This window comes from Ochotona princeps, chromosome 23 (genome assembly GCF_030435755.1).
Source record: "Ochotona princeps isolate mOchPri1 chromosome 23, mOchPri1.hap1, whole genome shotgun sequence".
NCBI lineage: Eukaryota > Metazoa > Chordata > Mammalia > Lagomorpha > Ochotonidae > Ochotona > Ochotona princeps.
Window position 1 is genome coordinate 18798345 of NC_080854.1, and position 17428 is coordinate 18815772.

General features: G+C 39.9%; 1 protein-coding gene across 7 annotated transcripts in view; it reads left to right on the forward strand.

Moving 5' to 3' along the window:
* The first annotated feature begins 3764 nt into the window (after positions 1–3764).
* MROH2B (maestro heat like repeat family member 2B) overlaps positions 3765–17428 on the forward strand; it is a 57264-nt gene continuing 43600 nt past the window's right edge. For 4 of the 7 annotated variants that reach the window (XM_058680148.1, XM_058680152.1, XM_058680151.1 and 1 more), the window contains exons 1-10: positions 3765–4316; positions 5361–5422; positions 7570–7680; positions 8933–9092; positions 9758–9856; positions 12277–12431; positions 15448–15588; positions 15882–15974; positions 16068–16137; positions 17315–17428. In XM_058680148.1, coding sequence (XP_058536131.1) covers positions 4289–4316; positions 5361–5422; positions 7570–7680; positions 8933–9092; positions 9758–9856; positions 12277–12431; positions 15448–15588; positions 15882–15974; positions 16068–16137; positions 17315–17428 — 1033 coding nt within the window. In that variant the 5' untranslated portion in view covers positions 3765–4288. Of the gene's footprint in view, positions 4317–4375; positions 4433–5360; positions 5423–7569; positions 7681–8932; positions 9093–9382; positions 9405–9757; positions 9857–12276; positions 12432–15447; positions 15589–15881; positions 15975–16067; positions 16138–17314 lie in introns of those variants that run through there. The other 3 variants (XM_058680150.1, XM_058680153.1, XM_058680154.1) reach the window with 3 other exon arrangements.

Here is a 17428-nt window from a genome sequence, read left to right on the forward strand (position 1 = left end):
TGGTTATTGTGGCCATTTGGGCAGTGAATCGACAGATGGAAGATCTGTTTCTCCTCTCTACAAATCTGCCTTTCTAATAAATTTTCATAAAAAGTTCAACTCTTAAGATTTATTTTGTTTTGATTGGAAACGCAGATCAGATTTACAAAGAGGAGAAACAAATAGCTTCCATCCATTGGTTCACTCCCCAAGTGGCCACAACGGCTTGCAGCTAAGCTGATCCAAAGTCAGGAGCCTGGTGCTTCTTTGGAGTCTACCACATGGGTATAGCATCCTAAGGCTTTGGACAATCCTCTACTGCTTTCCCAGGCTATAAGGAGGGAGCTGGATGCAAAGTGGAGCAGCTGGGACATAAATTGGTGCCCATGTGGGATCCTGTAACTTTCAAGATGAGGATTTATCCATAGAGCTATTTTGCTAGGTCCAAAGCTCTCAGCTTCAAATGTAACATGTTTAATGACATACAGAAAACTGCCTGCTGGGTCCGGCGGCATGGCTTAGTGGCTAAAGTCCTCGCCTTGAAAGCCCAGGGATCCCATATGGACGCCGGTTCTAATCCCGGCGGCTCCACTTCCCATCCAGCTCCCTGCTTGTGGCCTGGGAATAGCAGTCGAGGACGGCCCAAAGCTTTGGGACCCTGCACCCGCATGGGAGACCTGGAGGAGGTTCCTGGTTCCCAGCTTCGGATCGGCGCGTACCGGCCTGTTGCGGCTCACTTGGGGAGTGAAACATCGGATGGAGGATTTTCCTCTCTGTCTCTCCTCCTCTCTGTATATCCAGCTTTCCAATAATAATAAAATCTTTTTAAAAAAAAGAAAAAGAAAACTGCCTGCTGCTCTCATATGCATCAGATTAGTAATTCATGGATACTAACACTTCAGGATTTTTCATCAAGACCTAGTAACAAACTCAGCCATCATATTAACCTTACGGTGTATTTCCCCATCCTACCTGGCATTCAGTCCCTACAGATTTCTCCAGCCTCTGCTGCTTGCAGTCAGTGCAGAAAGAAGTCTTCATACTTAGCTTATGTGGGAAAGAGTATAAGCAATTTCCTATCACAATCATTTCTAATACAACATTACACTGAAAATTTGCTCTAGGATTGAAAGCAACAAAACACATGTTTTCAGTTTAACCAAAAAAAAGTGAAAACACAGATGCTTGACATAACAAGTTATCCTTATACAAGCCAACAAATCTAATCCCTTTGCATTTGCAAGGGATATGTCATACTCAGACAAGGGACTCAGTGAATTCTCCCAAAATAGTAACATCAGTTTGAAGCTTGGCCTTGTTACAAGATTCATGCTATTTATTTTCCTCTTTTTAAAGATAAGTATTATTTTACTTGAAAGGTAGCAATCGTCCATCTGTTTGTCCACTATTCAAATGGCCAGAGCTGGGCCAGGCTGAAACTGAGAACTGGGAGCTTCTTCCAAGTCTCCCACGTGGATGCAGAAGACCAAGGCCTTGGGCCATCCTCCTCTCTTCCCAGGCCATCAACAAGGAGGTGCCTAGCAAGCAGAGCAGCTGGGACTAAAACTAGCCCCCATAGGTAGGGACAGCACTGCAGAGTACTAGCCCACTTTGTTGCTGTGCGGGTACCCTATTTCTTTTCTCATCCCATCCAAGCAAAAAATGTATTTAGATATGTATTTTTATAATATTGAAACATTAGTATATTCGCTATTTAAAGCAACAAGCCTCTGAAAATCTTGAGACATATGGGCAGTTATATGGCCTAGCAGTTACTTGCAATACAAGAGTGCCTTGGTGTGAGTTTCTTCTGCACTCGATTCCAGCTTCCTGCAAATGTATACCCTGGGAGGCAGCAGGTGATGGTTCATGAGCTTTGTTCCTGCTGCCAAATAGGAAACCAAGCCCCAGCCTTGGCCCAGCACTGACTACTGCAGGCACTGGGGGACTGAAGTGAACCCACAGTTCAAGAAAATGCTATTATGCATTCTATTTAAGGTAAAGGGAAAGAAAGTATATCATCTGTGTCTTATAGCTAAAGATATAAAGTAGATCCTGCTAAATATTCTAAGGAGGATTCAAATCTACTTACCAGAACCCCAATGCAACCTTCTGCTTTGTGGACACAACTCACAATTCATCTGTGCTCTTTGCTTACTCCTCTAACGATACTATCTTGGCTCATTTTTCAGCTCTTTGTGTCAGTGAACTGGCTTCTCATTTCTCTTATCATTTGAAAAATTGCATTGAAAGTAGATGGTTATTTTACACCACGGTAGACTCCTGGTACTTTAACAGGCTGAATTTAAGCTTCTAGAAACAATACTTGAGTAGATTGCACGTGTCATCCTGTTAGCTCTAAGACTTAAGGATGCTCCTATGGCCTGGGCAATCTAACCCACATTATGTGAGTCCAGCATAAAGAAAAGAGGAAGAAATGAAAAGGTACAATAAATCAGCTCCACAAAAATGGAATGTAAGACAGAAGATTAGCTGTTTGGGGAATTGTGGGTTTGTTTTTGTCTTGTTGCAATATTGATTTCAAAGGGCAAATTTATCTGAAAGAATTCTAGCGAAGATGTTTTAATTGCCTTGATGAGTCAATTACAATGTCAATATAAATCAGTTAACCCTAACTTTCCTTTTTGAAACCAAGGAAATTCATATGCATGGAGCAGCAGAAAAATGGTACGTCATTCACAAAAAGAGTAACAAAATGGTAAAAAAATCACTGAAATGGCTGGCTTTCTTACTATTGATTTCACTGCACATAGTTTTTTTTTTTTTTTTTGCTTTTTAGATTTCACAAAGCACATAGTTTTTTTTAAGAGCACATGATTTTTAATTTTTGTAAGACATCATGAGTTTCAGGCTGCCTCTGAACACCCAAGATTTCTGACCCACCAATATTTCTTAGCCTATACCTGGCAAGGAAGCAGATGAGTCATAATGCTGGGAAGATCAGGTATGCCTGCCCACCCAGAAAGAACACCCTCAGTTCACTGCCCAACCATCACTGGCCCACTAACAGGTGATTGAGCAAGGACCCTGGCCAGCACTTCTCAGACTTCGGTGAAATTTAGAATCAACAAAGGGTCATCATTAAAATATATACTTTGGCCCTCTCATTCTGAATTACCAGATCTGAAGTACAGCCTCGGAATTGCCATTTTGAATAAGGACACTAGATAAATACCCTATGCAAGGAACTTTTAAAGCAACATCCTGAGGGGAAAAAAAATGATGCTGATGTGTAAAGCTGAAAATGTTCTGAACAACCAGACTGCAGAAGAACCTTGTAATAGACACGTTGTAAAATATCTGCCTCTGAGAGGAATGATGAATTCATAGGTGTAGCTGCAAGCACTTGGCCCTTGCATCTGAAATATGCTTTGCTAACGAAGGAAGAATAGCTATCGAAGCAGTAGCAGCTGAGAACTCTCATGTGTCCCTTTCTTGAAGCCTTTTACATTCAGTACTGTAGACTGCTAGAATCCCCTTCCAAACCCTTCATATTATCACACAATATAACATATCAGAGATTGTGATCATACAGATTTAGGATTAAGGAGCAATGGGACCAGATTTAGGATCATATTAGTCAAGTCAAAAGCAATGTGGCTAAAACGTCTGGGTGAAAAGATGTCTTGACAACAGAGCAGACACCCTGGTCCTGGGTGGAGGTCCTGATCCTGACCAAATCAGTGAGGAAGTAGAGGGAAGGGGGGCAGCGAAGGCTTTGCGTTGCTGCTGTCCGTTGGACATTCCTATCAACTGCCCCTGACAGGCATTCCGATCCACTGAGCATGCTCAATCTGTGTGACTGATTTTTTTTTTAATCAAGTACATCAACAAGATCACCACCATACAGGCTTTATGAACATCAGACCAGCAAAGTGACCACAGAAAGCCATTCTCAAATTTGTCATCAATGGACCCAAACTTGGGGAGAAGAACTCCTTCGATCTGTAACAATGGTTTGAGTCCCAGCCTCTAATTTCTTCTTCCTCAAACACTCCAATTTCTACCGAAGGGGCAATATTCGGGGAGATGCAGTCATTTTGTTGGTCAACAGGAGCACAGAAGCAAGATGATGTCCTAGCAGTGGATCACAGCAACAGCCTCCTCCAGAACAAACCCACCACTGCAAGCTGCCAGACCACTGTGCCAGCTAAGTGGAGTAAAGACCACCATTTAGAGAACTTCATGTGAGCCTTATAGAAGAAACTTTCCAACTTGCTTCTTTGCTTTTGCAGTCTTACCATTTCTGATAATTAGGTGTGGTCTCTCAGTCTGAAACAGCCAAGACATGACTCACAGCACGGAGGACCCTGTCGGTGAGCATCATTGGATGGTGGCAAGTTAGAGGCCCACTGTGTTGTGTGTCTGATTCACAGGCACATATGGAGGCTGAGGGACAGTGTGTCACTGTGGAGGGTGTGTACACTGAAAGGTTTGTGAAATTAAATTCTGAAGATTGTCTCAACCCTCCCTTTACTGCAAAATAGTAACAGTGTGCTGACTGTGAAGGACCAGTGAAGCCTGAGCCACAACTGTACCTCTCCTCATTTAAAAATGTACAGTCTATCTGAGAAGGAAGTGGCTACATATCAAAATAAGGCCATTATTCCTTGTTCAATTGTAAATGCTAAATGGGTCCTTTGGAAATATTTTTCCCAGTTTTGAAGCATGACTGCACATATGCTTTGCTAAGAAAACTTTTTTAAAGGTATCTTGCTGAAGGTTTATGGAAAATATCTCCAAGTCTATGTTTTCTACCAACTTTCCATGTGGTCTGAAATAGCTGTTTCTTGGACTGGAAATATTTTTTCTATTCTCTTGAATGCTTTTATTTTGAAACATATGCTCCTGAAAAGTTCAAGTTAAAATGTATATAAGTCATTATCAGAAAGAAATATGGCCTTATGAGCTGGGACCAGAAAGGAACATGATGGGAACAGGAGGGTACATGAAAGAGTATGTAAAAGCAAGATGGGTGGGAAGGGGGTTGTTGTTGAAGAGGTAAGAAATAGGCAGATGTATCACGTCATTTCCTTCTTATGCTCAAGTAAGGAGTGAGGGAATCTACTCACTGAGTCATAGCACCAAGCTTTGCTACATTGATTCCCTGTATAATGGAGAAATAAAACCAAGTAGCTATAAATGATACATCTTCCACCTTCCCTTCCACATTTAATTCACATTTTGAAAGTTACTGATCATCTGCTATTTCCAAACATGTAAGGAATTTGAAATATTCTGAATTAAATGGAATTCCTGCCACCAAAGAACTAGTGGTCCAGGGGAAATTACTTTTCTATGACTATGGCAAAGCAATGGTCTCTCAACACATATTGGTCTTCTTTTTCTATGCATTTTAGAAATGTTTGGAGATATTAACCTCACTCTTGGGATGCTGAACAAGGAAGATAATGGTAGTAAGGTAGGACCAATAGAGAAAAATATCTTTTCCATTCACTTTTTCTAGTCCAGTTATTGCAGCATTTGACTACATCCTTTCTGAACTCAACTTTCCCACTTTCCTCTAGCTTCTTACATGGCATTATATTCATAAAAATGTAGTTTTACCTGAAGTCACTTAAACGGTTGTATGTAGTGTCTCAAGTATCATAGTATTCACTTCTAGAAGCTTGCAAAAGAATGTTTTCCCAATTTTATATAGATATGGGAAAGGAGGGACTCAGTCACATAGATAAAAGCATTTTCTTTTATGATTTGAGGGTTCCTACAAAGATCTAATGTCCTTCCTACTCATTCACAATGTTATTTCACAACTATAAATTTCTCTGAAAATTGACAACCAAAATGACAAAACTACCCTTCATTCGACCCTTATCTAGAATGTACAGTGCTAGCTGTTTTCCAAAGGAAAACAAGCCAGTACATTATGTAATATCCATTCCTCACAAGTTTATGACTGGTGTTCGACAACTAAAAAATAATACACAGCAGTTACATGACTTACTTGAAACATACTTGCCTTACGCAAGAATTTGTCTAACCACTACTCAGTGTTGCTTCCCTAGGCCTGTAATTTCTCCTCTTAAGTAAAATCTCTTAGGAAACAGTCACAGTAACATTTGGCAAATATGAGGGAAAACCATAATTCTTACTGCTGATGGATTTATGAACTACTTGGCAGTTTCTTACCCTTAGAGATTCATGCAAAAGCAATAAAACCTGCGTCTGCAAAAACACTCATGCAGAAATGTTTATGGTACCTTTACTCATAATAATCCCAAATGGAAGACCCAAATGTCCACCATTCAATCAAGGATACAAATAAGCCAAGATAGATGCATGCAATGCAATGTCCAGCTATAAATACTATGACTACAGAACAGAGATTATGAAAGAAAGCAACAGTCGAGCCCCACTGCAGGGGCCTGGGTAAATGTATAATGACCCTGAAAATATAAAATTCATGGGACCAGCCCTACTTTTTAGGTTTGGTTGTGAACTCCTACACTCGCCTCTTAGCAGGGAAAGTTTTCCCAAACACTATTCCTCAAACATTGAGAATCACTTAGGGAACAACCTCTGAAGCATGGAAACATGGAGAATTTTCAGGAGAGGATCTAGCACTCCAGAAAATTCAAGAGGCGAAGTTGCCAATGAAAGTTGAGATGATCAGTTTCACAGTTTATCTTCACTACTGAACATGGACCCCGTTAGGCTCTCAGTGGTTCCATTCCTTTGTCTATACAGTGAAAAAGCTAGTGGCACCTAACACTGAGGCTCATTGTGCACATTAGTGAAATGCTCCAGCCAAAGGCACTTGTAAAGTGATATGAACAAGCAGGGACTCCAAAAATGGAAGCCTTGTTAACAGAACAAGATCTGCAAAGACCCAGAGATCATTAGGCAGGGTCTGTAAACAGTTACAACGAAGAAAGCAAATGCTGTGTTATCCTCTAATTTTACAAATGTCATGAGAACCAGAGTTAAAGAAATTATTTCACACATTAAACATGGTTGTGATATGGTATACATGCTTGAAGCTGTAGGATACATCAGTCTCTTATCTTCTGTAAGATACAAGGCCACCTAAGAGGTTTAGAGGAGCCTGTACACATGACATCTGATCAACCCATGTGTTTCAAATGGACTGAAGATCTGCCTAAAAATCATAAATGAATCCAGAGTGTACTAAACTCCATTAGGACTTAGCTTCATAGCTTAGCAGCCTCCTTGGAAGTGAGAGTGCATTTCCTAGTGCAATATTCACTCCTTGGTAGTAAAAACAGAAGTAATATTGATCAACAATTCCATTCCCTTGAGTGTCCTGTAAGAGACTCTACTAAGTTAGGCCCTGTCCCCACCTTCACTTAACTCTTGCTGAAGAAACATAGCAGGTTAAACCAGCTTTTGGAATTCACTTAACCCTCTCTATAAGCCTTTGGCTCCTAAAGTTGTATGTTGTTTTTCGGACAACTCAATGATGACATATAAAATCCATTTTGTATTAACAATACATGGCTTATTTTAACAGTTTAACTTACTTGGACCTCATCCAATTGCTTCATTTTTGCTACTCAAATTTCTGTATAAACTTTTGTGTATCCACAGGAAGAAATATACAGTCATCTCACTTCTGTTATTCAAAACACAGACAGCTTAGATGATGCAGTTGTTCAACGGCTGATTTATTATGCTTCAAAGGACATGAGAGACAACAATGTAGGTTTGATTCTTACTGGTAAATCAGTGTCGGGGCCACAGTAGGATCCTTAAGTAATCCAACTACACCAGTAGGGATGTGCAGATTTTTCTGCTTCTCTACCAAGACCATGTATCTCTGCTGTTGGTTCTTCACCGTAACTTGGATACTGTTACAGCCCCTGTTTTCATCCCTTCAGATGCAGATACTGAAGCAAAGCTAACAAAAACTTCAAGGGCAAACCATGTCCTTTGAAATGAGGACACTGATGCTTAGAAAAAAAATTTAGAATATGAGTAACTATTGCAGAATGAGTAAATAAAACCCCATTTTCGTGGTTCTCATGTGACTTTTTATTGACCTAAGTGGAGAGCCTGGTTTACATGTATTCAAAAATTTTTTTTTCCATGAGAGTTAAATTTTTCCTTTTGTAAAAAAGGACAGTTCTTGGAAAATTTTGCTTTCTTCCAAAAACAATTACCTTTTCCTTCCCAGGGCACTAACCAATCATGATCACTTTCTGTGATTGGGATTTCTGAATGATTTCTATCATTCAATGCTGTATTGTGCTTCATGGAATTAACCTTTCACCTAAATGCAGCCCCTTGGGGTTTTAGTCAAAAGGAATGAAAAATGGAGATAGGATAACCAGGATCTCACCACTGGTTCACCTGAACTCTGATGACTGTCTCAAAATGGTGCAAAGCAATCTCAAGGGCATTTTCCCCTGTATTTCCAATTATTTCTAGCTCTTAACTCTAACTCATTCCATTTGCTATTGTGAGTTCCTCAGTGCACTTATATCTTAATATCTTGTCCAGATTGATATTTTCCTCAGCAGGAGAGTAGATCCATCACCAATAGCAGAAGCTCCTTCCCATCTGACATAAAAGATAATTAGAACAAAACTGAAGGTTCAACTCCTAGCCCAGTTCATTTAAATCAGATCCTTCCCTTATTATCTGACAAATAAGCCAGAAAATATCTACTGACCCTCAGGTTTACAGCAACTCCATCAAAACCAATTTTTTTGAGGTTTTTTGTTCTGTTTTGTTTGGGGATTGTTTTGTTTTTCTTTTTAGTGCATTTAAATTATCTGTTTTTTCTGACTGTAGACAACCATTTCAATAGTCCTTCATTATGGTTTTATAACAGACCATTCTCCCTCTATACCAAAGCAAGTAGAACTTGAAATACCATGTAGACTGTTTTTCTCCAAGTTCATCTTAATTTTCCCCTGATTGTGATTGTTATCTTTCTTTTCCTCCTCAGATTCTCCGAGAAATCAGAATGCTAGCTGGTGAAGTTCTGGTGTCTCTTGCTGCACATGATTTCAATTCTGTGATGTACGAAGTCCAAAGTAACTTCAGGATCCTAGAGCTACCAAATGAATTTGTTGTGCTTGCCCTGGCTGAACTTGCAACGAGTTATGGTATCAGGGATATAATCATACACATTTTCCAGAAGAAACAACCACCCCCTAGCAAATTGTCTACAACCCCCATGGGAGCAAATAGCAGAAGGAAGAGCATCACTCTCTTCTGTGGCAAAGAATATGATGCAGCTACTATGCTCAGCAGATAAGCCTGCTGAACAGCTAGTAGTTCAGGCTACTGAACTACTGGACTCTCTCCCAACCTCACACTCTCCATCCAGCTTTGTGCTTGTAAAAACATCTTCTCCCTAAGGCATACTCTGAAACTCACTGTACACTTACATGGAGAAAAGTTTTCCTACCCTTAATGTAACTATTGGGCACTTGTTATATGTATCAGGCATTGAGGGCACAGTCAGGGTTGGGTGGGACAGACGGACTACAATAAATATCTATATGAACAGGTGTCACTGACCACTAGGTTCAGAAGTCCATGCAGCTAGTACTTGCTTGGTTCTCTAACTCCTTGATTCTCTTTGATCCTTTAACCACAACCTAGCATTATGGTGAAGGAAGGAGGAAGAGGAGCGTCTTGTTGTTGCCCTTCACCTGCCACCTTTATACCACCCTGAAACGTTTGGTGTTAGTGCAATGGGGACTCAAAGGAATCCAGTATGGGAAGATGAACACCTTTATTTTCATCTCTGTGCTTCTCCATGCAGTGTCCCAGAGCATCCCCTTCATGATGATGACCCTGCTCACAATGCAGACCATGCTCAGGCTGGCTGAGGATGAAAGAATGAAGCAAACTTTCTGTATTGGTGGGTAATCCTGGGATTCCCTCTTTGCTCGAGACCAGACTCCATACTAACAAGTTAAGCTAGAGTCTCATTTTTCCTTTTACTGCAGTCTTCCCCTTTCTAATAATATGCCTACCACATGGAAGTCCCTCTTCAGAAAGTTCTCTCTCAATCCTCATAGTTAAGTCAACAAGGTAAATGCTACCATCCAATGTTACAGACAAGGCATGTGAGAATTGGCAATGTTCCCAAGATGGTGACACAAGACTCACAGTGGACATTCAAATCCAGATCTCTATAACCACTCGATCTATGTTTTTCACATTGTCCTATTTAGCTTCCACTTCTACCAGCCTCCTTATTTAACTGGATCATACTTTGTGCAATGAGTGAGCACTTGCTAACTCTTGGCAGTTAATTAAATTTTGACATTGATTATAATGAAATATTTCATTATAAGTGAAGGAATTAAACAAAATGCATTATAAGAGAAGAAATTAACTAAAAATTCATTGTCAGTAAAGAAATTAACCAAAATCAAGTTTCTCAAGTAATCAAGAAACAGCAGAGAAGATTCCTAAGGAATCCTAGGGAAGCACAGCTGCAGTGCAGAGGGCGGTTTGAGAGATGAGTCCAGAGACTCAGACTCTTATCTAAGCCACTTCACTGCCAGGTGGCCTTGGATTCCCTCAGCTCCAATGTCACCCCTGAAACCAACTTGAGTGATTTCTAAGGTCACTTCTACTTTTACCCTAACATTACGTTGTATTCATATATAAAAAGCCATGATGTTAAAAATGTCTTTTTCCTGTCAAGTCAACCTCATCTATTCCATTTCCTCCTTTCTCTCCTCAATAAAGATAGCATTTTACTATTTCATGTGCCTGGAAACTGTCCTGAGTATTTTAATGTTACCATTTCACGTAACTTACAGCAAGTCCATTAGGTGGGTAATATTTCCATCATTCTACAGATGAGAAAACTGATAGTTAACTGAGGTCACTCGGCTGGTATGTGAGTCAAGACAGCCCTCAAAGGACGTGAGCAACACACTAGATTTCAATTTACACTCATTCTTACTATCCCTAAATACCATCACAGCTTTCACTTTGTTCCTACAAATAAACTCTGGAGCAATAGAATCTTACGTACCATGTTAACATCCAAGAACAGAAAATGAAACAAGGAAATCTTGTTACAATTGCAGAAAACTTCTCCATTTGTGTTACAAGGTTTTGTAAGCACGCCTTCGTCATCAAGCAACTTTTAGCCTGATTGTCAAAGTGTAATATTTAATAGCCATTTGTAGCTAGTTAATCAGCAAGTATAATCTCTTGCTGGCTGCTTTATGCACCATCAGCTGACAAGATATCATCCCTTCCTTCTTATTGCTTAGAAGCCAGTGGTACACACACATACAGGACTATCAAAATGTAGCTAAAGATTCTCAAATCAGTTTGGATAAGATGTGCATAAGGCAATAAACAACCAGTTCTAGAGCCAATCTTCCAGTGTCTTTTCCAAAGTATTCATTTTCTCAGAGATGCCCTCAAGGAAATGACCTATGAAATGGCTTTACAAGTCCCTGTAATGGGTTGCATGATGACTGAAAAAAAATTTTAATGCATCTGAGGCAAAAAAATGAATAGTATTTTTAAAGCCCAATAATTTTTATTGAATTAAGACACAAATAAAAGCATATAAATCAAAAGTGTATAGGTTGATGAGCTAATACAATGTTATCCATGTACCTATCGCTCAGGGCAAGATCTGACAGATAACTAGCTTCCAGAAGCCTCCATCCCTTGTACCGCCTCCTAAGGAGAACCACAGTACACAATTTTATAGCATTGGGTTCTCTTGAGATTTGCACATGCTGTTCTGTGTAGCTATAGTCCATTTTCATTTCTTAAATATTTTGTATTTCACTTAATAACACCTAATTGGGCTAATTCATGTTTGATTCTATTAACATAAAAAGCTAATGTGAATATTCTTGCCTAAGATTTTAGTGATTTTATGTATCTCTATATAATGTATATATACCTCATATACCTTATATATATAATGTATATATATAATGTATATATATATACCTTGCTGGGTCATATAGTATGTATATTCAATGTTATTATCTCATGTTAAAGCATTGTCTAAAATATTCATATCAACTCCCACATGTAGTATGTTAGATTGAATTTCATCTTAGACTTGTCAACCATTAGCATCAAAGTCTTAAGTTTTAGTCATCATGGATAATGTACCTCATTACAATTTTAATTTACCTTTTACCAATATTACTGCAGACTTTATATATTTGATAGTCTTGATTGTACAGCAACTACTAAATGTTAGCCAATCATCAGCATTTTTGCGTTAGTTTACTTTATGGTCCTTCTCACCTTATATTTTTCTTAGTCTGTTGTGTTTTTTAAATGCAGCCCTGGAGAAGTTCAGCAAAGCCATTTACAAGTATGTCAACCATTGGAAAGATTTCCCCTATCCCAGACTGGATGCTAACCGATTATCTGACAAGATCTTCATGCTGTTCCAGTATATAATGGAGAAATGGGCCCCAACAGCATCACCTGCACATGTGAGTGTGTCCTCAGTGTAACTCAACCTGCGTCCTCCAATTCTCCGACTAGATTTTCTCTTAATGACAATTAAGCTTACTCCATCTGGACACTATTAGTTTATTTTCAAGTTGATCAAATCTTTCACTTTCTGCCATTTATATGTTACTCATTCTTATAACAAATACCGATTGAATCCTCATGACATGTCAGACACTGTTACAGGTGATGGGAAACAGCAGAGATTCAATAAACCAGAATTCCCTCACTCATAAATTGATGCTTCAGTACATGGAAAGAACAAGAAACCAGAAAAAAATGAATAAGCCATATTTGAGATGGGTCACTCATTAAACAGAACAGTTTCTGGCAATTTCTTGTCTATGAATATCACAAATAACATCTTAAAAATGTGCTTTGCTGCATCAAAATACTGCAAAGTCTTAAGCAGAACTAATTACAAAGCATATTGACATGTATAATCCCAGCTTTAGCATGTTTAATGGCTGTAATCTTCTAAAGTAAGCTAAATTATATTCTATTTAGGTTTCTATTGCTGTATTATAAAAGGTTTGACACTTAGCTATCTTCTCTAGTTGTTTCCTTTGTGTACTTTGAGCTGTTATATATCCTGTGTTGATCAAATTACTAGCAAATATGGAATTTTTAAGACATTCCAACAGAACACTGTCCTTCAAGATACCTGGAAAACAAGAGCCTGAATTCATGTGATGGCTACTCCTCTTATTTCCTATTGGAAGAGTCAGACAAGTGAACACAAAGTGAGAAAGTGGTGGGAAAGCTCAAGAGGGAAGCACTTCTCCTGTCCCAAGTGCTGGAAGGGCTGAGGATGCTGACCCCATAGATGGCACATTCCTTGGGGGGGGTTCATTGCTGGAGATAGGATAACATGCATACTTGAGTGTGATCAGAAAAAGAGGACAGAGGAAATAAGGTAGAAGGGCCCAGCACCAAAGCCTAGTGGCTAAAGTCCTTGCTTTGCAGGCACTGAGATCCCGTATGAGAATAGTTCCAATCACGACGACCCCATTTCCCAACCTGCTCCCTGCTTGTGGCCTGGGAAAGCAGTCAAGACTGGCCCAAAGCCTTGGGACCTGCAACTGTGTGGGAGACCTGGAAGAGGCTCCAGGCTCTTGGCTTTGGATCAGCTCAGCTGCAGTCGCTTGGGAAGTGAATCAACAAACAGAAGATCTTCCTCTCTGTCTCTCCTCCTCTCTGTATATCTGACTTTCCAAGAAAAGTAAAATAACTCTTAAAAAAAAAAAAACAACAAGGTAGAAGACTAACAAAACATGTTGTCCTGGCCACATAATGTAGAATCTTGAGTGCTAAGCAGAGCTGAAACTTTTTCTTTTATAAAACAAAAAACACTTTTTCCTCTCCTTTAAAGCAAATCAACATTCGTTGCTCTTCATTTCTCTACACTTTGCACCTCCATCTTGCCTCTTAAAGGATTTTAGCAAGCATTGGAGTGTCAGGAAAACTCATTCAAATGTCAACATGAAAAATGGACCAGGTACAGAAGTGGATTAAGATAGAATTATCAAGAGACTATAGACATTTCAGGTCATTTAAGTAAGAGAATTAACATAAATATCAGCTGTGCCTATCAGAAAAATTGGATGAATAATAGAATGAACAATTCAAAGCCTAAAAATAAGGGAAAATGAAAGTACCTGGGTGAGGTCAATATTTCTGACTGAAACGATCTTAAAAGGTCACTAGGATGAGAAAAAAATGCAAGAGTTTGTGACAACACAAAATGGTTATCATTAATATGAATATTTTGAATAGAATGTTTTTATTATTTTAAATGAAGACATACTGATCACTTTGGGAATGTTCACAATTAGAGTTAAGAACAAAAACTGGATACAGAAAATACAGGTAACACAATCACACAAATGTCAAGCAAATCAATGGTATTGATTACACAGAATTGTTCAAGGAGAGTGTTGAGTGGGGATGTACCAAAATTGGAGTTCTGCTGGTATTAGGAATTAAGGAGCAGCAGAAGGATTAGTCCTCATGATGGACAGTGGAGAATAAACCACTGAACAAGAAGAGCCAGACAGAATGAGATTCTAGAACATATGAAAGAAAAGACTTTCAATAAAAGAGCTACAAAGTCCTTTGTTACAGAGCTCAAGTGAGAAAATCCTTGAATAGAGTCCATTGTTTGGAAATGAGTGACAGATGACCCATCCAGCTGGCAGTCTTGAGTAAAACAAATGGCTGCTGAGAAGTTTTGAGGCAGTTTACTGTATGAAATTTAGCCAAATCAAGTACCTCCTTCCTCTACAACCCTAATGGGAAGCCCACAAGGGTCTGCAACCCCCTCAACCATGTAATCAATATTAAAATTTAGAAAAACAAAAAACAAAGGTACTGGTCAAAAAACAATGCAAGACAAACAGAACTGGCTGGAGATAGCAAGAGTAAAGGTAACATTAAATCAATGAATTTTCAAATTAGGGAAATTTTAAATTTATTAATACATTAAAAATTACTGAGAAGTTAAAGAATACAGAAAAGAAAGGCAAATGACTGAAATTAATACTAACATGGACATGCATGTAGGTGTGCGTTAGCATGGCCTCTTGCCATGACCTTTATCTGAACAATTTATATAAATTAGTCGAATTCATATTACATGATACAGATTTACAAGCTCCTCCCCAATCCCGTTCCTCCTCCTCCGTCTCCCCTACCCTTATTTTTTCACAAATTATTTCAATAGCATTATTGACTTCAGAGTCACAACCTTAACATGCCAATATATAAAAATACCATGACATACCAGATAGATTAAGAAAAAAAGAAATCCTACTGTTCCTCAGGAGTATAGACAGAGGCTGTAATGGCAGCTAAATCCCAGGATGGATCTGAACACTTTTTCAAAAAGACTTTAAGAATTTTTCCCTAGTTGAAAGTTATGGGGAAACTGGTGCTCTGAGAAACGTGTAAAGAACACAGTAAAGCCTGAGCCGTGGTATTCATTTGCTGCCTCTGCAGATTTTGGTCATCATTAAGGCCCATGGCCCCACAGTGAGCTTGCTGCTGCACCGAGAAGACTTCTATGAATACGCCATGAGCCAGATACCCTGGCTCCTGAACCAATATAAAGACCAAGAAACCGACTTTCACATCACTCAGGTAAGGGCTACCGTGCTGAGGATACGCATCAGAGAATCTATCCGCACGTTGTCCAGAGGGTCTTTTGGGACTGTGGGGTAGAAAAGAGATGGAATGATGGAATATCACATCCTAAAGGGGTGGAGAATTTCTACTCTTAGCTGCTGAGACACTGACAAACATGGAAGAGTTACGGTCACTATGGAAAAAGTGCAACTGCAGCAAAGTCAGAAATTTTCAGTATTTTTCTTTGACATCCCATGTTGCTGCCTCAACGGCAGGCTCCAACTAACCTACACGAGCTTCCCTTTCAGAGTCTAAAGCAAATATTAGCAGCAGCCGTCCTCTATGACATTGTCCTTCCGAGGAACCTGAGAAAATCCATCTTTATCAATTTACTCCACCAGGTGAGAAGAGCATGGTTTCTAACCTGATTGTTTTATTTTAACCCATTTTCTGTTGTTAATATGTACCTCCTGATTTTTCCCCTCCCCATTCAGATCTGCAGGGTTCCAAAACCTCCGGTGAAAGAAAATGAAATTGAAGCTTCAAGCTGTTTCCTCATTCTAGGTAGGGCCCTGCATCTGGTGGTTTTAATGAAAGCGCCTCCCCCTGATGATGCCAACAGTGGTTAGGGGAAGACTGCTAACAGTAACAGGGGTTGCCTGGACACACACATTGTTTCAGCAGAACACAGTATTACACATCTGTCCCTCCCCTCCGACACACTCCCAGGGACGATAGGCACAAAGACCAGTCATGCCATAGTGTCTGGACTGGTGGCTTCATGGAGATGTAATTTTCAGTTCTCAAACTAGAACAGTCCCAGAAAGGCAGGATGATTTTTTTTTAAAACTTGAAATAATGGAAAAGTGCATCAGATCCAGACACCTCCTCTCCTGGACACCTTTTAGTATTGATACCTCTTGAACCACTAGTCAGTCTTCACATCTCTGTCATTCCCTCCTTTTTCTCCCTGCCTAGACAAAACAATGTGCTGTATCACTTGGTTAGAAGACCTGACAGTGCAGGTGACGAGCCAATAAGGTCCCATGTCAAGAGATGAAACTGCTGGAGCCATCTTACCGGAGAACAAGCAGCACAGAGCCAGACACACCTCTAGTCTCCCCTAGCTAGTGACGTCACCTCTGCTACCCCATCGCATGCTTTCTGCTGTGTTCTGCTTCTCTCCTCCACTGAGCCCTCTGCCTCTATACTTTCTCCTCTTCTTCCTCCTACGCTCCAGTTAAGTTCCCTTGTAACTAATAGCTCTGAAACCAGTTTGCTTTCCTCCATCTAGGCATCACCTCATTCTCCCCACTTTTCACCCTGCCTCCCTCCACAACCCTCTAGCATCTTGGTTTACCAGGCCCTGCCCAGTCCCCACCAACACCACAGCATATTCTCACCAAGGCTTCGAGTAGATCGCTGCTTTTTGGCAGGGAGGACTCTGGTCGTATTGAGCCAGGGCCTACTATGTAATGACTTCTCCTCACTTGGTTATACCTGGAAACACCCGACTTCTCAAATGAGGGCACATTCACAGGTAAGAACAGAATTGAGCTGAAGTATATGAAGCTGATCACTAGGAAGTGACCACTGAAAAAGGACCAGTTCCTGACGTCAAATGACCAGCAGAAGAGTGACTGGATAAGGCTCACAACAGAATGCCTGCCTTTCCACTCACAACTACCTTCCCAGGGATGAAAATAAGTGCTTACAACCCCAGTATTTCTCACACCTGCAGCCCATTCCAGCCCTGCAGACCTGGTGGAATTTTTTGATGAACAAATAAGAAGTAATAATGAGAGCATTCGGGTGGGAGTCCTGACTTTGTTAAGATCGGCTATCAATGCTGAAG